The sequence below is a fragment of the Schistocerca nitens genome, chromosome 8 (genome assembly GCF_023898315.1).
Source record: "Schistocerca nitens isolate TAMUIC-IGC-003100 chromosome 8, iqSchNite1.1, whole genome shotgun sequence".
NCBI lineage: Eukaryota > Metazoa > Arthropoda > Insecta > Orthoptera > Acrididae > Schistocerca > Schistocerca nitens.
In genome coordinates, this window is record NC_064621.1 from 210,345,347 (window position 1) to 210,368,892 (window position 23,546).

Genomic DNA, 23,546 nt, shown 5'->3' on the forward strand with positions numbered 1-23,546 from the left:
AAATCAGAGAAATTACGGCAGATTGATAGTCGTCCTCCCAACATATCAGTCGTGAGTGAAGAGTGAAGGGTAAAGGCGAAATGACTTGTGGTGCCGGGAGTAATCTTGACCTCCTGAGTGCGTTGCACAAGATACAGGCTAAATGCAAATTCCACCGACAAAACTTCGGAGATCAAACACTTTCTCCATGGACGCGTACAGCATAATTACTCTTAATTACTCTACCACGCAAACACTGGGGTTTAGGGTTACACTCGTCTGGTGTGAGACGTTGCCGGCCGTGGGGGGGGGGGGGAGGAGGAGGAGGGGGGGAGTGAGTGTAGGCGTGGGGAGGGGAGGGGAGGGGAGGGGAGGGATCCACTGGGGGCCGAACCGCACAATAACCCTGGGTTCGGTGTGTATGGGAGGGGGAGGAGGGGGCAGTGGGGTGAGTGGACTGCTGTAGCCTGTTGGGTGTTGAGGACCACTGAGGGTTACGGCGGGGACGAAGCCTCTCCGTCGTTTCTAGGTCGCCAGATCCATAGAATAGGATACAATACAATACAAATTTCGGAGATTGTTCAGTGCTTTTCTGAGTATTTTAGCACAAGGGATTTGCGGCGTCTAGTGGCTCGTCATTGAGTAAAAGCGGAAAAAAATGTGTTTTATTGATGTCTGTATGCAGACTGAAGAGACGAATCAAAATTTGTAACAAGGCCGGGATTCGAAGCCGGGTCCCCTACTCACTAGGAAATTGGTTCACAACCTTTCTTAGATCATAACCCCTGAGTGCAATTAGACATTAGCTAGTACCCCCGCTCTCCTCCCCCTCCCCCCTGCCATCTGTTGCCCCCCCCTCCCCACATCATTACAAACATTACCAGCTAACTAAAGTGTTGAATGAGAGACTTTCCACGGAACACTTTATTTTTAAATGATGAAAGATATTTAGTGTGTGTGTGTGTGTGTGTGTGTGTGTGTGTGTGTGTGTCAGAGAGAGAGAGAGAGAGAGAGAGAGAGAGAGAGAGAATGAATGACAAAGGAATTCGTGGTGCATCGCAGTGCTACCCACAATTCCTTCTCAGAAAAGAAAGCTGACTATACACAGTGGGGGTACACAGTTGTTACAAAACGTACTTCCCCCAGCACTACTCCTCTCCATTGCTTCACTTTCATGAACTGCACACTGCAACCGCATTTAAAATCAACCGAGTTCAAATGTGTGCACTATACTTACTGCTCGTAAATAACTTGATTACTGCACTCCTTACTTCTGAACTGGCAGAAACTGGAGGACTTCAGGCTGTTAATGCCTTGTGTCTGACCAAAGCCATTAATAATAGTAACAATAATAATAATAACAATAATAATAATAAAGAATAGGCCTCCGGTATGTTCTGCCAGTCGTAAAAGGCGACGAAAAGAACAAACCACTAATAGGGCTAACCCCCCTTTTAGTGTGATTAGTTGGTTCAGGACAGAACTAAAGAAGCCTCGGACAAGCGCCGTCATGGTCGGGGACGACGCTTGAACCCTATGCCCGCCCACAATGGTAACGACACTGCTACCCAACTGGAAAATGATTTAAATCCAAATAGAGGTGTTTTGCAGGATATGCTTCCTGCAACCACCCTAGAAGGAAAACAAAGACAGAGGATGAGATGGTCAGATGAAGTTAATCGACACCTCATGGTCTGTTATTACCAAGCAACAAACCTAGGAACCAACACAACTGGATACAGATCACAAGTATACACAACATTTATCACCAGATACCCAGAATTAAAATTTTTAACAGAACAACGACTAGCTGATCAGATCCGTGTAATAATCAAAAATAACAGGATACCCCAGTCAGAATTAGAAAACATCAAACAACAAGTTCAACAAATACTGGAACAAAATAATGTGCAATCAGAAGAAGAAGAAAATACAGTAATGGACTCAAACATCCCAGAGCAAACAAACAAAGAACAACACGCATCAATTAAACAGTCAGAGGAAAACGAAATCTTAAGACAGCCACCAGAACAAGCACAAATAGAACACGAATTGACACACATGTTAGATATAGAAGAAAAATTTCAGCTGACATATATAGAATACAAAGACACAAATACAGACATTAGACCATTCTTGCATAGACCGCCAAATAACCCACAAGTCGAAACAACAATAAAAACTATCAACACAATCATACACAACAAAATAAATGAAAACACAACTATGGAAGAGTTAAAACTACTGGTTTATATAGGAGCACTCACTACACTAAATATACACACTAGGCAGAGATCAGAACCAACCAACACACAGAAGAAACCCACAAAACCAGCATGGCAACACAGGCTACAGATCAGAATAGAAAAACTGAGAAAAGACATCGGACAGCTAACACAATTTATAAGAAATGAAATGTCAGAAAAAAAATGAGAAAGGTTAGGTAAAATCTCACAACGAGAAGTGATAGAGCAATTAGATGAAAAGAAGCAGAAATTACAAGCATTGGCCAAACGACTTAAAAGATACAAAAAAAGTGAAAATAGAAAGAAACAAAACCAAACATTCAACACAAACCAAAAGAAATTTTACCAGACAATAGATAACACACATTAAAATAGACAATCCACCAAACATAACAGACATGGAACACTTCTGGAGCAACATATGGTCAAACCCAGTACAACATAACGGGCATGCACGGTGGATACAAGCAGAAACAGATACATACAAGATGATACCACAAATGCCTGAAGTGATAATTTTGCAACATGAAGTCACCCAAGCAATTAATTCTACTCACAATTGGAAAGCCCCTGGAAAAGATAAAATAGCAAATTTCTGGCTAAAGAAATTCACCTCAACACATTCACATTTAACTAAATTATTTAACAGTTACATTGCAGACCCATACACATTCCCTGATACACTTACACATGGAATAACTTATCTGAAACCTAAAGATCAAGCAGACACAGCGAACCCAGCTAAATATCGCCCCATAACATGCCTACCAACAATATACAAAATATTAACTTCAGTCATTACACAGAAATTAATGACACATACGACACAGAACAAAATTATAAATGAAGAACAAAAAGGCTGTTGCAAAGGAGCACGAGGATGTAAAGAGCAACTGATAATAGATGCAGAGGTGACATATCAAGCTAAAACTAAACAAAGGTCGCTACACTATGCATACATTGATTACCAAAAAGCTTTTGATAGTGTACCCCACTCATGGTTACTACAAATATTGGAAATATACAAAGTAGATCCTAAATTGATACAGTTCCTAAACACAGTAATGAAAAATTGGAAAACCACACTTAATATCCTAACAAATTCAAATAATATCACATCACAGCCAATACAGATTAAGCGTGGAATATACCAAGGAGACTCATTAAGTCCTTTCTGGTTCTGCCTTGCTCTGAACCCACTATCCAACATGCTAAATAATACAAATTATGGATACAATATTACTGGAACATACCCACACAAAATCACACATCTGCTATACATGGATGATCTAAAACTACTGGCAGCAACAAATCAGCAACTCAACCAATTACTAAAGATAACAGAAGTATTCAGCAATGATATAAGTATGGCTTTTGGAACAGACAAATGTAAGAAAAATAGCATAGTCAAGGGAAAACAAACTAAACAAGAAGCTTACATATTGGATAACCACAGCGACTGCATAGAAGCGATGGAAAAAACAGATGCCTATAAATATCTAGGATACAAACAAAAAATAGGAATAGATAATATAAATATTAAAGAAGAACTGAAAGAAAAATATAGACAAAGACTAACTAAAATACTGAAAACAGAATTGACAGCAAGAAACAAGACAAAAGCTATAAATACTTATGCTATACCAATATTGACCTACTCATTTGGAGTAGTGAAATGGAGTAACACAGACCTAGAAGCACTCAATACACTTACACGATCACAATGCCACAAATATAGAATACATCACATACATTCAGCAACTGAAAGATTCACATTAAGCAGAAAGGAAGGAGGAAGGGGATTTATCGACATAAAAAACCTACATTATGGACAGGTAGACAATTTAAGAAAATTCTTTATAGAACGAGCAGAAACTAGCAAAATACACAAAGCAATCACTCACATAAATACATCGGCTACACCACTGCAATTTCATAACCACTTCTACAGCCCTTTAGATCACATAACATCAACAGATACGAAGAAAGTAAATTGGAAAAAGAAAACACTACATGGCAAGCACCCGTATCATCTAACACAGCCACGCATCGATCAAGACACATCCAACACATGGCTAAGAAAAGGCAATATATACAATGAGACGGAAGGATTCATGATTGCAAGACAGGATCAAACAATAAACACCAGATATTACAGCAAGCATATTATTAAAGATCCCAATACCACAACAGATAAATGCAGACTTTGCAAACAACAAATAGAAACAGTAGATCACATCACAAGTGGATGTACAATACTAGCAAATACAGAATACCCCAGAAGACATGACAATGTAGCAAAAATAATACATCAACAACTTGCCATACAACATCAACTAATAAAACAACATGTTCCCACATACAAGTATGCACCACAAAATGTACTGGAGAACGATGAATACAAATTATACTGGAACAGAACCATTATAACAGATAAAACAACACCACATAACAAACCTGACATCATACTCACCAATAAAAAGAAGAAATTAACACAACTAATCGAAATATCCATATCCAATACAACAAATATACAAAAGAAAACAGGAGAAACAATTGAAAAATACATCCAACTGGCTGAGGAAGTCAAGGACATGTGGCATCAGGATAAAGTTGACATTATACCAATTATTTTATCAACTACAGGAGTCATACCACACAATATCCACCAGTACATCAATGCAATACAGCTACATCCAAACTTATATATACAACTACAGAAATCTGTAATTATTGACACTTGTTCAATTACCCGAAAGTTCTTAAATGCAATGTAACATATACCGTACAGTTAAAAGGAAGTCACGCTTGATCGAGGTCCGCGTCGCTTTCCATTTTTAACCAGACATAACGTCTGAGACAAGAAAGAAATAATAATAATAATAATAATAATAATACTGCGTACAGCTCTATAATAGCCCTTATATAGTTACTGCTGTATCGTGGTGAGGATTAATTCATTTATCTGACGAATTAAGTCAGGTGATGCTAAAGGGTATTAGATTAGGAAATGGGACGCTTAAAGTAGTAAATGAGTTTTGCTATTTGAGGAGCAAAATAACTGATGATGGTCGAAGTAGAGAGGATAATAAAATGTAGGCTGGCAATGGCAAGGAAAGCGTTTCTGAAGAAGAGAAATTTGCTAACATCGAGTATAGATTTAAGTGTCAGGAAGTCGTTGCTGAAAGTATTTGTATGGAGTGTGGCCAAATATGGAAATGAAACGTGGACGATAAATAGTTTGGACAAGAAGAGAATAGAAGCTTTCGAAATAGGGTGCTACAGAAGAATGCTGAAGATTAGGTGGGTAGATCACGGAACTAATGAGGAGGTATTGAATACAATTGGGGAGAAGAGAAATTTGTGGCAATAGTGGACTAGAAGAAGGGATCGGTTGGTAGGACATGTCCTGAGGCATCAAGGGATGACCAATTTAGTACTGGAGGGTAGAGTGGAGGGTAAAAATCATAGAGGGAGACTAAGAGATGAATACACTAAGCAGATTTAGAAGGATGTAGGTTGCAGTAGGTACTGGAAGATGAAGAAGCTTGCACAGGATAGAGTAGCATTGAGAGCTGCATCAAACCAGTCTCTGGACTGGATTCCACAACAACAACAACAACAACAACAACAACAACTGCTTTTAAGCGAGTAATGAAGCAATTTCTGGTTTACTGCAGGTACTATCGACAACTGGGAGAAGACATTTTCTTGAGGTACTTAGCATTTGTTGTGTATGTGTCTTAGTTTTATCGTCGGCGATGTGCTAAGTGCTGTGTTTATACAATGATCAGCACAAGGAATCCTTTCGTGATTTCCCACAGCCTCTATTACATTGGCACCCTAGTCGGAGAAAAAAACAAAACTGTGCAACATGTCCGGCGAAATGTCCCAATCAGCCATCCTCTCTTCAATTTCTTTCATAATATTTACTTTAGTCTTCTTAACGTCCTGGAAGTTTGTTGTAAATAAAACATTGTTCACATGGGACCAATCTATGTTAATGTAATGTGTTGTAAGCGTCAAATAGTGCACCGGATTATGCGAATCAGTCCACATATCAACTGTCGCAGCACATGTTTTATTAATAACTTCCACAATAACAGAAGGCATTATGCTGTTTCTTATTGCATCAGCTTGTTCTTTGACGTCTGCTTATAGTAGAGGGATGTGGCATGACATCTGCCACGTTAACTTCTCCGTAATGCGCACCTAGATCCATTAATTCTTGGCCTAGTTCTCTGAAACCTTCACCGGAAACAGTATTAAAAGGTCTCGTATCTTTAGCACACATTGCAACACACTTTGCTATAATACTATTTTTTTATTACTGCTGGTATCCCTGAAGTAGCTGAATCTTTGTGAGGTTTCTTGCAAATGTGTTTCTTTAAATGAGGGGTTTCCGACTGGAATGACAATAATTTGGAGCAGTTTATGCACGATACGTACCCAGTAGACGCACTGTTTTCGTCTACAACCAACAGAAATGTACTCCATACTTGGCTTTCAGACCTTCCAGTTTCTTCAATGTGTAAACGTTGGTTTCAGCCTTACATCTTACAGCACTGGCTTCCTCACGCTGCATGATTACAGAGAGAGACACACAACACACATGAGAAGCCCGTACCGGCTGTAGTCGCACACGGATAATGACACGTGTAATGTGTTTGAAGTTACGTGCTACGTGTTCGGTCACGGCTTCTATGCTCGGTCACTAGGACTCGTGCGGGCAGCCTATCCAGTTAGGGTGTGCTCGCCCCATCTCGTACACTCCTGGAAATGGAAAAAAAGAACACATTGACACCGGTGTGTCAGACCCACCATACTTGCTCCGGACACTGCGAGAGGGCTGTACAAGCAATGATCACACGCACGGCACAGCGGACACACCAGGAACCGCGGTGTTGGCCGTCGAATGGCGCTAGCTGCGCAGCATTTGTGCACCGCCGCCGTCAGTGTCAGCCAGTTTGCCGTGGCATACGGAGCTCCATCGCAGTCTTTAACACTGGTAGCATGCCGCGACAGCGTGGACGTGAACCGTATGTGCAGTTGACGGACTTTGAGCGAGGGCGTATAGTGGGCATGCGGGTGGCCGGGCGGACGTACCGCCGAATTGCTCAACACGTGGAGCGTGAGGTCTCCACAGTACATCGATGTTGTCGCCAGTGGTCGGCGGAAGGTGCACGTGCCCGTCGACCTGGGACCGGACCGCAGCGACGCACGGATGCACGCCAAGACCGTAGGATCCCACGCAGTGCCGTAGGGGACCGCACCGCCACTTCCCAGCAAATTAGGGACACTGTTGCTCCTGGGGTATCGGCGAGGACCATTCGCAACCGTCTCCATGAAGCTGGGCTACGGTCCCGCACACCGTTAGGCCGTCTTCCGCTCACGCCCCAACATCGTGCAGCCCGCCTCCAGTGGTGTCGCGACAGGCGTGAATGGAGGGACGAATGGAGACGTGTCGTCTTCAGCGATGAGAGTCGCTTCTGCCTTGGTGCCAATGATGGTCGTATGCGTGTTTGGCGCCGTGCAGGTGAGTGCCACAATCAGGACTACATACGACCGAGGCACACAGGGCCAACACCCGGCATCATGGTGTGGGGAGCGATCTCCTACACTGGCCGTACACCACTGGTGATCGTCGAGGGGACACTGAATAGTGCACGGTACATCCAAACCGTCATCGAACCCATCGTTCTACCATTCCTAGACCGGCAAGGGAACTTGCTGTTCCAACAGGACAATGCACGTCCGCATGTATCCCGTGCCACCCAACGTGCTCTAGAAGGTGTAAGTCAACTACCCTGGCCAGCAAGATCTCCGGATCTGTCCCCCATTGAGCATGTTTGGGACTGGATGAAGCGTCGTCTCACGCGGTCTGCACGTCCAGCACGAACGCTGGTCCAACTGAGGCGCCAGGTGGAAATGGCATGGCAAGCCGTTCCACAGGACTACATCCAGCATCTCTACGATCGTCTCCATGGGAGAATAGCAGCCTGCATTGCTGCGAAAGGTGGATATACACTGTACTAGTGCCGACATTGTGCATGCTCTGTTGCCTGTGTCTATGTGCCTGTGGTTCTGTCAGTGTGATCATGTGATGTATCTGACCCCAGGAATGTGTCAATAAAGTTTCCCCTTCCTGGGACAATGAATTCACGGTGTTCTTATTTCAATTTCCAGGAGTGTATTTTAGATTAGATTAGATTAATACTTGTTCCATAGATCATGAATACGACACTTCGTAATGATGTGGAACGTGTCGATTAATAAAAGATGACTGTACAAGATATTACATTACACAAAATATTGCATAACACTAATGTTAAAGATTTTTTTATTTATTTATTTTTTGCCCCCCCTCCCCTTAATTTATATCTAAAAATTCAGCCAATGAGTAGAAGGAGTTGTCATCTAGAAATTCGTTTAACTTATTTTTAAATGTTAGTTGGCTATCTGTCAGGCTTTTGATGCTGTTTGGTAGGTGACCAAAGACTTTTGTGGCAGCATAATTTACCCCTTTCTGTGCCAAAGTCAGATTTAACCCTGCATAGTGAAGATCATCCTTTCTCCTGGTGTTATAGCTATGCCCACTGCTATTACTTTTGAACTGGGCTGGATTATTAACAACAAATTTCATAAGTGAATATATGTACTGTGAGGTTACTGTGAGGATCCGTAGATCCTTAAAAAGATGTCTGCAGGATGACCGTGGGTGGGCTCCAGCAATTATTCTGATTACACGTTTTTGAGCAATGAATACTTTTCTACTCAACGATGAATTACCCCAGAATATGATGCCATACGAAAGCAGTGAATGAAAGTAGGCATAGTAAGCTAATTTACTGAGATTCTTATCACCAAAATTTGCAATAACGCTAATAGCATACGTAGCTGAACTCAGACGTTTCAGCAGACCATCAATGTGTTTCTTCCAGTTTAACCTCTCATCAATGGACACATCTCAAAATTTTGAAAATTCTACCGTAGCTACAGACTTCTGTTCAAAGTCTATATTTATTACTGGAGTTGTGCCATTTACTGTACGGAACTGTATATACGGTGTTTTATCACAATTTAAAGAGAGTCCGTTTGCTGAGAACCACTGAATAATTTTGTGAAAAACATCATTTACAATTACATCACTTAGTTCTTGGTATTTGGATGGTATTACTATACTTGTATCATCAGCAAAAAGAACTAACTTTGCATATTCATCAATGTGGAATGGTAAGTCATTAATGTATATCAAGAACAGTAAAGGACCTAAGACCGAACCCTGTGGGACCCCGTACTTGATAGCCCCCCAGTTTGAGGAATCAGCTGTTGTTTTAACATTACATGAAGCTTATCTAAAAGAATTCCATGATTTCCACAATCAAAGGCCTTTGAGAGATCACAAAAAATACCAATGGGTGATGTCCGGTTATTCAGAGCATTTAATATTTGATCAGTGAAAACGTATATAGCATTTTCTGTTGACAAGCCTTTCTGAAAACCGAACTGCTCGCTTACTCGCTTACTCGGTCATGCCCTTGTCTGCAAAGTGGCTTCACTTTGAGTTGGCACGGTAAGTATTCCGGCTGCGCTGGGTTCCCCGGCTAGTGCGGCAGTAGTGCTGTGGTGTGGTTTGTGCGGCGGCGCTGACGTGTTCTCGTTCTGTGGGCAGGGCCGCGGCGCGGTGCTGGACGCGCGCTACGTGTCGGGCGCGGGCGGGTCCGTGTCGGGCCGGCTGGTGCCGGTGCCACAGCCGTGCTCGCTGCAGCCGTCGCAGGCGCACGCGCAGCCGTGGGTGGCAGTGGCGCCGCTCACCTCGGGGGACTGCGCCCTCGCCGACAAGGTGCGCGCCGCCGCCAGGGCGGGAGCCGCCGCGCTCCTCATGTTCGGCGACGCCAGCGACGAGCGGCGGGCCGCCGACGAGGCCGCGCGCGACGCCAGACTCATGCACGGTCAGTACCCGCACACTCGCTCCGCTCTAAAAAATGTGTGTGTGAAATCTTATGGGACTCAACTGCGAAGGTCACCACTCCCTAACCGTACACACTACTTAACCTAAATTATACTAACAAGGAAACCTCCCCATCGCACCCCCCCCCCCCTCAGATTTACGAGGTGCATTCAAGTTCTAAGGCCTCCGATTTTTTTTTCTAATTAACTACGCACCCGAAATCGATGAAACTGGCGTTACTTCTCGGCGTAATCGCCCTGCAGACGTACACATTTTTCACAACGTTGACGTCATGATTCCATGGCTGCGGCGAAGGCTCATTTAGGAGTCTGTTTTGACCACTGGAAAATCGCTGAGGCAATAGCAGCACGGCTGGTGAATGTGCGGCCACGGAGAGTGTCTTTCATTGTTGGAAAAAGCCAAAAGTCACTAGGAGCCAGGTCAGGTGAGTAGGGAGCATGAGGAATAACTTCAAAGTTGTTATCACGAAGAAACTGTTGCGTATCGTTAGCTCGATGTGCGGGTGCGTTGTCTTGGTGAAACAGCACACGCGCAACCCTTCCCGGACGTTCTTGTTGCAGTGCAGGAAGGAATTTGTTCTTCAAAACATTTTCGTAGGATGCACCTGTTACCGTAGTGCCCTTTGGAACGCAATGGGTAAGGATTACGCCCTCGCTGTCCCAGAACATGGACACCATCATTTTTTCAGCACTGGCGGTTACCCGAAATTTTTTTGGTGGCGGTGAATCTGTGTGCTTCCATTGAGCTGACTGGCGCTTTGTTTCTGGATTGAAAAATGGCATCCACGTCGTATCCATTGTCACAACCGACGAAAAGAAAGTCCCGTTCGTGCTGTCGTTGCGCGTCAACATTGCTTGGCAACATGCCACACGGGCAGCCGTGTGGTCGTCCGTCAGCATTCGTGGCACCCACCTGGATGACACTTATCGCATTTTCAGGTCGTCATGCAGGATTGTGTGCACAGAACCCACAGAAATGCCAACTCTGGAGGCGATCTGTTCAACAGCCATTCGGCGATCCCCCAAAACAATTCTCTCCACTTTCTCGATCATGTCGTCAGACCGGCTTGTGCGAGCCTGAGGTTGTTTCGGTTTGTTGTCACACGATGTTCTGCCTTCATTAAACTGTCGCACCTACGAACGCACTTTCGACACATCCATAACTCCATCACCACATGTCTCCTTCAACTATCGATGAATTTCAATTGGATTCACACCACGCAAATTCAGAAAACGAATGATTGCACGCTGTTCAAGTAAGGAAAACGTCGCCATTTTAAGTATTTAAAACAGTTCTCATTCTCGCCGCTGGCGGTAAAATTCCATCTGCCGTACGGTGCTGCCATCTCTGGGACGTATTGACAATGAATGCGGCCTCATTTTAAAACAATGCACATGTTTCTATCTCTTTCCAGTCCGGAGAAAAAAAATCGGAGACCTTAGAACTTGAATGCACCTCGTAGTTACAAGCTGGCACAGTGGATAGGCCTTGTAAAACTCAACACAGATCAATCGAGAAAACAGGAAGAAGTTGTGTGGAACTATGAAAACAATAAGCAAAATATACATACTGAGTAATCCATGCGTAAGATACACAACATCAAGGATAGCGTGAGCTCAGGAGCGCCGTGGTCCCGTGGTTAGAGTGAACAGCTGAGGTACGAGAGGTCCTCGGTTCAAGTCTTCCCTGGAGTGAAAAGTTTACTTTCTCTATTTTCGCAAAGTTATGATCTGTCCGTTCGTTCATTGACGTCTCTGTTCACTGTAATAAGTTTAGTGTCTGTGTTTTGCGACCGCACCGCAAAACCGTGCGATTAGTAGACGAAAGGACGTGCCTCTCCAATGGGAACCGAAAACATTTGATCGCAAGGTCATAGGTCAACCGATTCCTCCACAGGAAAACACGTCTGATATATTCTATACGACACTGGTGACGGCATGTGCGTCACATGACAGGAATACGTTGTCGACCCACCTAACTTGTACACTTGGCGAATGGGTAAAAAGATTCTTCTACCTTGCCCGATTTAGGTTTTCTTGTGGATGTGATAATCACTCTCAAAAAAGTGATGAAAACGTAAGAGTTTGTCACATAAACTGCAACAAATGAATGCAACAGTTTCACAGTCGCACAGTTTTCCCTGTGCTCTGTCAAAACATGTGTTTTTAACGTTTTCAAATTTTTCGGCGTGTAGACCGTCAAATCCTGCATATGCCCCAGCAAATCTGAACATGTCTTGGAATTTTGGAGAGCGAAGTTGATTATGTAAAAAATTAAACTTTTCACTCCAGGGAAGACTTGAACCGAGGACCTCTCGTACCGCAGCTGCTCACTCTAACCACGGGACCACGGCACTCCTGAGCTCACGCTATCCTTGATGTTGTCTATCTTACGCATGGACTACTCAATTTGCATATTTTGCTTATTTTTTTTCATAGTTCCACACAACTTCTTCCTGTTTTTCTCGATTGATCTGTGTTCAGTTTTTCAAGGCCTATGCACTGTGCCAACTTATAACTAAATCTGAGGGGGGGGGGGGGTGCGATCACACACACACATGCCCGAGAGAGGGACTCGAACATCCGCTGGGACCAGCCATACAGTCCATGACTGCAGCGCCTTAGACCAACACCGACTCAAAGGAAGGCCTCGGCGCTTGTTCGTGACGTCACGCCAGCTGCTAGGCACAGCGAACGCCAGCTCTCTTGCAGGCATACTCATAATGGTGGTGTCTCCCTTTCTGACACAGGAAAATGTGAAACTATTGACCAACACACATTGTTCTGAGAGATTACTGCAATCAATTAATTGTGCAATTCATTACACTTCTTAACAAATAGTGCACTCCTGAACTTAAATTTCCACCTGTTTTAAGGATTGACATACAAAAACAACTTCATGGTTCAGCAGCAGCAGCAGAATACGTGCTTCTTTACCTTATTTGTAAATCTGAGGAAGTTAGTTTGTACCGGGTTGTTTTTACAAGAAACTGTTAACATATTGGTGCTCTTCTTTAGGTATCTTGGTTGACTATGGGGTGAGGAGCACTGAACGTCAATGAAATATCTTGCGATTGTACACGTTGGGGGAGGGGGTGGGCGACATAAGAAGAGGCAAAAGAGAGATACTTGTTTTATCAAATAAAATTTTTTTATCTTATAAAGTTTCTCCTTTCAGTTGCAAGAGGGGAATATTTATCTTTTCTAATGTGCATGTTTAAAAATGTTTAAGCTCATCAGTATTTTCCATGTATGAAGCTATTTTGTTTTCTGTTTAGAATTCCTTTCGTTGAAAACGACTCTAATCTAATGACTGGCAACAGTTGGACAGCCGGCCGAAGTGGCCGAGCGGTTCTGGGCGCTACAGTCTGGAACCGCGTGACCGCTACGGTCGCAGGTTCGAATCCTGCCTTGGGCATGGGTGTGTGTGGTGTCCTTAGGTTAGTTAGGTTTAAGTAGTTCTAAGTTCTAGGGGACTGATGACCTCAGAAGTCCCATAGTGCTCAGAGCCATTTTTTGAACAGCTGGACGTTTACACATGTAAATTAGTTCACATTTCCAGTGAGGATGTCAAACAAAAATAAAGAAAGAAACGAGTTACTTGTAAGGGGGTTGGGGCAAGTTTCGATAACAAAATGGATCAAGTAAAATTTCCGAAGCTTGCAATGGGGCAAAGCATCTTTTCATATTGATCTACGTTTCCTTCGACAGGATTCAGTAATACAGAACTATGATCTTCATTTGTAGCTTTACGATAGAAAATCTTTCAACTAAATAAAACTGTAGAACACGCCCGGGTTCCCGGGTTCGATTCCCGGCGGGGTCAGGGATTTTCTCTGCCTCGTGATGGCTGGGTGTTGTGTGCTGTCCTTAGGTTAGTTAGGTTTAAGTAGTTCTAAGTTCTAGGGGACTTATGACCACAGCAGTTGAGTCCCATAGTGCTCAGAGCCAAAACTGTAGAATCCAAAACAATACCAAACATTTTGTCCAAAAATAAGAGATTTATAGTGATAAGCACGCCCAGGCGTTTCTGCCTGCAACAGACCTGGCGTTCGCCGTGCCTAGCTGACGTGACATCACCAAGCGCCGAGGCCTTCCTTTGAGTCGGTGTTCCTCAGACCGCTCGGCTAATCCCACGCGGCGTTCCGCTGTAAACTCTGTCTCACGATGAAAGCTACGCGCTTAGACGGCCGATGGTATTAGTGGTGCCGATAAGAGAGAAAGTAGACAGTCAAACCAGTTGCCAGAAAAGTTTATACCTCCTACCTACCGAGGCCTACGAGAAAGACAGGCCGCGGCGAGTAACTCACGAAGGTAGGCCTGCGGCCGTTCGCTCTCTTGCTCGCTCGCTCGCTCAACTCAGCAGGCAAACTACATTTCTACACTTGTTAAGGAGAGGTTTACTATCTTTGACGCGAAAAAAATCATGTTCTCCGAGAATTTTTTTCTCGGGATGTGTTATACAGGGTGCTCCATTGATCATGACCAGGCCAAATACCTCACGAAATAAGCGTCAAACGAAAAAACTACAAAGAACGAAACTTCTCTAGCTTGAAGGGGGAAGCCAGATGGCGCTATGGTTGGCCCACTAGATGGCGCTGCCATAGGTCAAAAGGATATCAACTGCGTTTTTTAAGAAATAGGAGCCCCATTTTTTATTACATGTTCCTGTAGTACGTAAAGAAATATGAATGTTTTAGATGGACCACTTTTTTCGCTTTGTGATAGATGGCGCTGTAATTGTCACAAACGTATATGTACGTGGTATCACGTAACACCCCTCCAGTGCGGACGGTATTTGCTTCGTGATACATTACCCGTGTTAAAATGGATCGTTTACCAATTGCGGAAAAGGTCGATATCGTGTTGACGTATGGCTATTGTGATCAAAATGCCCAACGGGCGTGTGCTATGTGTGCTGCTCGGTATCCTGGACGACATCATCCAAGTGTCCGGACCGTTCGCCGGATAGTTACGTTATTTAAGGAAACAGGAAGTGTTCAGCCACATGTGAAACGTCAACCAAGACCTGCAACAATTGATGATGCCCAAGTAGGTGTTTCAGCTGCTATCGCGTCTAATCCGCACATCAGTAGCAGACAAATTGCGCGAGAATCGGGAATCTCAAAAACGTCGGTGTTGAGAATGCTACATCAACATCGATTGCACCCGTACCATATTTCTATGCACCAGGAATTGCATGGCGACGACTTTGAACGTCGTGTACAGTTCTGCCACTGGGCACAAGAGACATTACGGGACGATGACAGATTTCTTGCACGCGTTCTATTTACCAACAGCGGTAACGTAAACCGACATAATATGCACTATTGTGCAACGGAAAATCCACGATGGCTGCGACAAGTGGAACATAGCGACCTTGGCGGGTTAATGTATGGTGCGGCATTATGGGAGGAAGGATAATTGGCCCCCGTTTTATCGATGGCAATCCAAACGGTGCAATGTATGCTGATTTCCGACGTAATGTTCTACCGATGTTACTACAAGATGTTTCACTGCATGACAGAATGGCGATGTAGTTCCAACATGATGGCTGTCCGGCACATAGCTCGCGTGCGGTTGAAGCGGTATTGAATAGCATATTTCATGACTGGTGGATTGGTCGTCGAAGCATGGCCTGACAACATGCGTCAGCGCATTGTCAATGCATGTGCGAACATTACGGAAGGCGAACTACTCGCTGTTGAGAAGAATGTCGGTACACGTATTGCCAAATGCATTGAGGTTGACGGACATCATTTTGAGCATTTATTGCATTAGTGTGGTATTTACAGGTAATAACGCTGTAACAGCATGCGTTCTCAGAAATGATAGATTGACATGAGTACATGTATCACATTGGAACAACCGAAATAAAATGTTCAAACGTACCTACGTTCTGTATTTTAATTTAAAGAACCTACCTGTTACCAACTGTTCGTCTAAAATTGTGAGCCATATGTTTGTGACTGTTACAGCGCCATCTATCACAGAGCGAAAAAAGTGATCCAACTAAAACAGTCATATTTCTTTACGTACTACACGAATATGTAATAAAAATGGGGGTTCCTATTTAAAAAAACGCAGTTGATATCTGTTTGACCTGTGGCAGCGCCATCTAGTGGGTCAACCATAGCGCCATCTGGTTTCCCCCTTCAACCTAGACGAGTTTCGTTCTTTGTAGTTTTTTTCGATTGATGCTTATTTCGTGAGATATTTGGCCCGATCACTATCAATGGAGCACCGTGTAGATATCAATGTCAAATCTGGTTAAAATGTTTATTGATATTTCCTCTACAAACTGGATTTTTTCCGACCGAAAATGTCGAACAGCAAAGACGGAAGTGCCGTCGGAACGAAAAAAAATTTCGCTGTAGACCTCCACGCGCGGTATCTCACAGGTCAGCTGGCTTGTCTGAAATCAAAATTGAGTTGACGTTAGTGAAGTATATAAGATTCTTTAGGAGCTGTACCTCGCTTACGTTATTTGGACCATAGGAAAACAAAATGGCGGCCTTTTGAACAAAAACATGGTTTTGTTCATCGATTTTTCGACTTCGTCGACCAAGTAAAAATATTTATAGTTGATGGATCGGAATAAAAGTGGTACAACTCGTAGACAATTTAGTTAGCTTCGTCGGAAACAATCATGCCAATTGGTTCAATATATTTGAAGTTACCATATCGCGCGATAAAAAAAGAAAGTCATTTCGAGAAAACCGGTTTTGAAGTTTTGACTACATATAAATGCAATATTATGCAACGTACGTTCAATCTGCTATTCCGGGTACATAAACTAGTTCTTCATTTTCCTCATAGAGGGCGTTCTGCTCGATCTGGGTCATCCTGCGCTGCTCCAGAGCCGCTCGTACGGCCGTTGACAAGCGGTTTTCGACCGCTTGAATCGTGTGGTCGTCCGAATGCTTGGCGAACTGCGTCGAATAGAGTCCCAGGGTGACTTTCATCGCTGTCATGGTCTTCAGAATTGCTGAATACCCTACGTTCAAGCTGCTCACTACCAGGAAAGTCGCAATCTCCACAGTCATCGCAACAGAATGCAAATGCTTGGGGGCTAACTTCCAAACATACGTGTTCAAACTTTCATTTGAGTTTTGTGTGTTTCCTCCCAAGCACCTGTACAATAACTCGATCTCCGAAAGAAAAAAAACTGGTGCGTGGAAAAGGCCGATTTCAGGCACGTGCAATTTTTTGTTCAACCTCGAATAACAAACATTTCCTTTCCGTATTCGAAAAAACCGTTTCAGGGATGGATACTAAACACTTTTATGGATCCAAAAATGCAATTTAAAGAAAATCGATTTTTTTAAACAAAAGATAGTAAACCTCCCCTTAACTCGTAACTGGGTGTGTACGTGCAAAGGAGAATTGCATATTCTACTGCAATCCGCTGTTACGGAATCCTACTGTTATTAGTCCTGCAAACACTGGCGACGAAATGTTTTCACGATTAACAGCGTCCGAACTAAATACTCACGGGTTGGTCGCCACCACACTGTCGTGCGTTAGCTATTTCAACGATAGAGGTATTCAGTAAATGCAATGATTTGATTAGAGATTTGAAATTCCGAGAACACTGCCCTATCATTGTCATTCTAGACAAAAGAAGCATGATCTCTTAGTCATTTGTTCTTATTCGCAACACACGACCGGGAATTTACTGTAAGTGCATGATATTTCTCCGGTGTAACCGTTACTTTCTATTCTTAGGCATCTCTTGATATTATTCTGATTTTGCTCTGGTTCGTTTTAAAAGTTCCCGGAAAGAGAAGCCGATCATTAGAGTCGTTCCATATGCATAAAACTGCTGATGAATATGCAGTACTTCAATGAAACGCTCAAAGATCGCTAGCTTGCGGCCTGCTAACGAAGATCCCAATTAATGTGGTATCTGCATTTTAGACAGACTGCACCGGTTGTTTTTACAGCTTTCCCGTATAATTCATCTTCGCACACAGACTTGTGATTTTTCTTGGGTGCCCAGCAGTAAAACAATAGAGGCCAAAGCTTTAGAAACTGGTACGTTTTACTGCCCGCTGCTAAATCTGGGCTGAGCAAATAAGACTCGCTGTTTAACACATCTGGACGAGAGAAATGCATTTACATTGCATCAACAGAGGAGTAAACAAAGATTACTTAACCTCAAGGATTTAAATCATCCTCCTATTTCTTATCTTTACTTAAATTCCAACGAGAAGTAAATCTAAATAAAGCAAGGGATGTACCTGCAACACCGACTGTATTCATTCTGTGAACGCTCTCTATAAGATCTTGTCTTACGGAATAAGTTTATAACATCTTTTATTGAGTTGCTGATCTCCATAAGAAATTGGATTTAGCAACTCTTAAGGGAAAATTCAAGGTTGTTCTGCAAAATTACATAAAAAGATTGAGACTACTGTGAAACAAATTAGACACAGTGAAAATGCAGCCAAATTACTTAACAGAGGTAGCCTGTTCTTGGACCTAAGGATGCACCTGGTACGGTGTTACAGACAAGGAATCAAATTTTTACCGACGAGACTCATACATTCACGGGAACCGAGAAAGCTAAACGAAGTTGTCGGATTCCTCCGTTGGAGAAGCGTAAAAGGAAAGATAAACGTGAATTACGCCTTAGGAAAACAAGGAAAAGTTAGAAAATCGTATTATTATTATTATTATTGGTGTTGTCATCTCAAGAGCGACTTCATGCAGCCACAACGTCAGTGTATTATCACGAACAGTTTTCGTTGACCCTTATTTTGCTAGTCGTTGATTCGACTGGAGCTGAGCTGAGTTGTTAATAAGCAAAGAAACATTTCTAACCTAGGACGTATGCGTCAGCTCTCATATTGGCGGGAACATCCGAAGAACGGCGGATGTTTGAGAACCAGTTTGTCTGTTGCAACGTATACTTCCGCCCTTAAAGGGAGAAAAATGTGATGCTCATCATCATACTTCGGGAAAAAATCTTTGGGACGGAGCATGGTTAATTACAATCGAGTAGAAGTAGCTGGAGAACGGAAAGTGTTTCATCAACACCACTGTTCACAAGTATGCATGTACTCCCTTCCGGAATGTCTTCGAAGTTGTGAGCTCTTCTCTCCATCATTCGAGCTGATTCAGTCTTGTCACAATGCAGTCAAGTTTATATCAGAGTTCCACTGTTCAAAAGTCCGCTGAGGTATTTATCGGTAAATTTGGGTCCACCAACACAATGCAGAGCAGCAGATCTATACTTACGGAATTTGTATGTTTTGGTGTTAGTACAGATTCGATTTATGATTAGAACAACTGTCTGCTGGTACAGTATGAAGTACGACCGTATGTCGGGTGTAAACGCTAAGTGGCAGATAGGAATTTCCAGCAGCGTGTTATTTGGGTTTGCTTAGAACGCATTAGATCCTCATCTACAGACAATGCCTGCAGTTGTAATGCTGCTGTCCATCTGTTATTGAGGAAACTGATAGTTTGGGGCGACGTCTCATCGTCTAGTAATAACCCTGAAACTTCGATTGCATTATTATCAGTGAGCTGTTTAGAGTTGCTCGCCTTGGGAGCAGGAACATGCCGAGCGCCGAGGCACTTCCAAGTGTGGACGCGAAGAAGGCTACACAAATCAGCTCCATGAAGATCTTCGTAGATGATCCTATTGCAACGCTAGGAAATTGTAACAGAATGCGGAAAGATCTGCAGACATCCAAAGTTCGGTGCGTCGGTTGATAGACCCTAAATTTAAATAAATCCGCTGCGTCTAGACGAAAAGGCGCGTTGTCGTTTGATTGAACGACTGCAGAACGCTTGCTGGGAACAATCACACCCTTTAAATATCCGGCTGTGCGTACGAAGCGATTTAGTCGCAGGAAAGACAGACCCCAGACAGAGGTACTCACTGAAAGAATCATTAGGAACTGCAGCTATCAACGAAAGGCATTGGTTGCAAAATCCTCGTTCAGCAGACACTGACGTGTTACTCCCTAGGTATGTGTCCCTTACTAAACAGGGCCTTTCGTGTCGTCATCCCGTTATCCCCTCCTCCCCGCTCCTTCCGCCGTGATTGTCTGGATACATGTACCTCAACTACCTGCATATAGTGTTAATTATGTCAAAGTGAGAGAGAGTTTTCTAAATATTTCTGAATCAAGTAACTGAAGCGGGAATTGGGTACCAGTCCACTATTAACTTCGTGGTATGTGGGAAATTGGCCGAAAAACCACCCTGTTGTGAGAAAAAATGGGTAGCATTACTTACTGAACGTCTCTCATATAAGCAGGAAATGGTCGTAGAGTTGGTCATCCACCTCCAGTGGCAGACGACTGTTAATCTCGGTGTGCTTTACTGATGAAATTCTGAGATCCTACGTTCATAGAAAAGTCAGACAACTTACAGTCATGAGCCAAAATTTTATCAACGCCTGCTGAATAACTCGTTGGTTCATATTTGAAACACAATAAGGCAACGATTGTGTATAGCGTGTATTCGAAATGTCCTTGGTGGATTTACGGAGGAAAGTGGCACCAGATATCCACGCAAAAGTCACCATACGTTACGGATAGGTGCCTTGTGTGCAGGAAGTTGGCAGCCAGTAACGCCACAGGTATGTTCCATTGGGTTAAAATCAGGGGAATTTGGTGACCAATCTTCACTCATGCTCATAAATTAAGGATAATTTCAGTATGTGGTTCCACACAACGTGGCACTACACAAAACTGGCTAATCGGAAACACATACGACACAGATCTGTAAGTCCACAGTATTGGTGATAAGTTGAGGAAACCGTCCCGAAACACATGTGCTACAAAACGCCAATGTTTCCTGTGCATGTACCCCGACGTCAATATGGGATATGATCACCATGCACACGTACACAGGCCGCAGAACGGGTTGGCATACTCTGGATCAGGTGGTCGAGCAGCTGCTGGGTTATAGCCTCCCATTCTTGCACCAGTGCCTGTCGGAGCTCCTGAAGTGTCCTAGGAGTTTGAAGACGTGCAGCGATACGTCGACCAAGAGCATATGATGGGGTTTAGGTCTGAAGAACAGGCAGGCAACTCCATTCGCCTGATATCTTCTGTTTCATGGTACTCCTCCATGATGGCAGCTCGGTGGGGCCGTGTGTTATCATCCATTAGGAGGAAGGTGGGACCCACTGCACCCCTGAAAAGGCGGACGTACTGGTGCAAAATGACGTCCCCATACACCTGACCTGTTACAGTTCCTCTGTCAAAGACATGCAGGGACACCCAGGTCGGGACACACATTTTCAACTGTCCCCGTTGATGTATTGATGTCTATCAACGCCTGTCGACAGCTTAGGGTCTTGATTCAATTATCGTTTGATTGTGGAATATTCCCGCTTAGGCTCCTATTGTCTCATGAAGTTCCCGTAGTGTACGTGCACCAGTCATTATCCCACCCCCCACCATCAAACCACGGCCTCCATACAGGCGCCTTTCAGGGACATTAAGCGGTTGGTATCTGGTTCCTGGTTCACGGGCCAGATGAAAACCCGGTTAGAATCACTGTTCAGACTATACCTGGACTCGTACGTGAACATAACCTGGGACCACTGTTCCAATGACCATGTACTGTGTTCTTGACACCAGGCTTTACTGGCTCTCCTGTGATCAGGGGTCAGTGGAATGCACCTTGCAGATCTCCGGGTGAATAAACCATGTCTGTTCAGTCGTCTGTAGACTGTGTCTGGAGACAACTGTTCCAGTGGCTGCAGTAAGGTCCCGAACAAGGCTACCTGCAGTACCCCGTGGCCGTCTGCGAGCACTGATGGTGAGATATCGGTCTTCTTGTGGTGTTGTACACTGTGGACGTCCCGTACTGTAGCGCATGGACACGTTTTCTGTGTGCTAGAATCGTTGCCATAATCTTGAGATCACACTTTGTGGCACACGGCGGGCCAGTGCTACAACCTGCTGTGTTTGACCAGCCTCCAGTCGCCCTAGTATTCTACCCCTCATAACGTCATCAATATGTGTTCTTTGAGCCATTTTCAACACACAGTCACCATTAGCACGTCTGAAAGGTCTGCACACTTACTCGCTGTACCGTACTCTGACATGCCCCAACACACCTCTGCGTATGTGGACTGCTGCCAGCGCCACTGTGCGACGGCCGCAGGTCAAATGCACCGCATGGTTATACTCAGAGGTGATTTAAACCCGCAAACCTCCCGCCAGAGCGTTGTTTCACCATGTATCAGCATTATCCTTAATTTATGAGCATAAGTCTAGATGCAGTTTTCATCGTGCAACACTTCAACAACCAGTCGTTGAAGTACCTAGAACTGCCTTACAATATGAGTGTTGCTTCGCCGAGGTAATTGGTGAATGGTTTCAAAAACTGAGTTCTCTGCTTGTGGAGTACGTCAAGTCCTTGTATGACCTTTGTCCAGTACTTGTGGACGACGATTAGTGGTTTCCCGATGGCGTTGCGCTAGGCGACGGAAAAAAATCTTATCGGAATGGCGTCACTGAGGGTACTGTGCAGCGTGCAAACGATTCGCAGCAGCAGTGTGGTTATCGGATACATCCTGCACCAAAAGCACATCGAACTATTGGTCGTTTGTGTTCTCCATCTGGAAGTCGCCGTACAAGAACTTGACAGGACCAGTTATGGTTGTGCACTTCGCTGTTGGTAGGCACTTGCATGCAATTGTATGGATCCCATTGTCATGGGATAAGCTACTGTCATGTGACAAAACGATATATTGCTAATAAGAGACGAGAACAAGGGAACGGAGGTCTGAAAAATAAGAAAATAGGAAACTGGAGAAGATTTGAACCATAGCTCAATGATGGGCATCCCAGCGGTCCATTTTGTGAGCTACGACGGCAGGTTGACTTTGCAATGCACTTCACGATATGATAGTGTTGCAAGGTCATCATTTTCATTCATGCGTTTTTAGAACGCAGGCGATCTGATTTTGCTAAACAAACTGTTTTCTTACGTCTGGATGAGTAATCGCATGCTGAACTCAAAGTGCAGCATTTTTTTCTGCACACTGTACACTTTTCTTATCGCATCTCGTGCCCGCAACACCGCATTCAATGTCGCAGTGGGATGTGCTCCAATATTTTGGCTCATCACTGTATTAAGTCCTGCTACATACACTACTGACCATTAAAATTGCTACACCACGAAGATGACGTGCTACAGACGCGAAATTTAACCGACAGGAAGAAGATACTGTGATGTGCAAATGATTAGCTTTTCAGAGCATTCACACAAGGTTGGCGCCGGTGGCGACACCTACAACGTGCTGACATGAGGAAAGTTTCCAACTGATTTCTCATACACAAACAGCAGTTGACTGGCGTTGCCTGGTGAAACGTC

The 23,546-nt window shown here is 43.9% G+C and overlaps 1 protein-coding gene across 2 annotated transcripts in view; it reads left to right on the forward strand.

The window, feature by feature from the left end:
* LOC126198462 (protein goliath) overlaps window positions 1–23,546 on the forward strand; it is a 692,272-nt gene that overhangs the window by 44,736 nt on the left and 623,990 nt on the right. For both annotated transcript variants that reach the window (XM_049934806.1, XM_049934807.1), the window contains exon 2: window positions 9,898–10,177. In XM_049934806.1, the coding sequence (XP_049790763.1) occupies window positions 9,898–10,177 (280 nt within the window). The remainder of the gene's footprint in view (window positions 1–9,897; window positions 10,178–23,546) is intronic.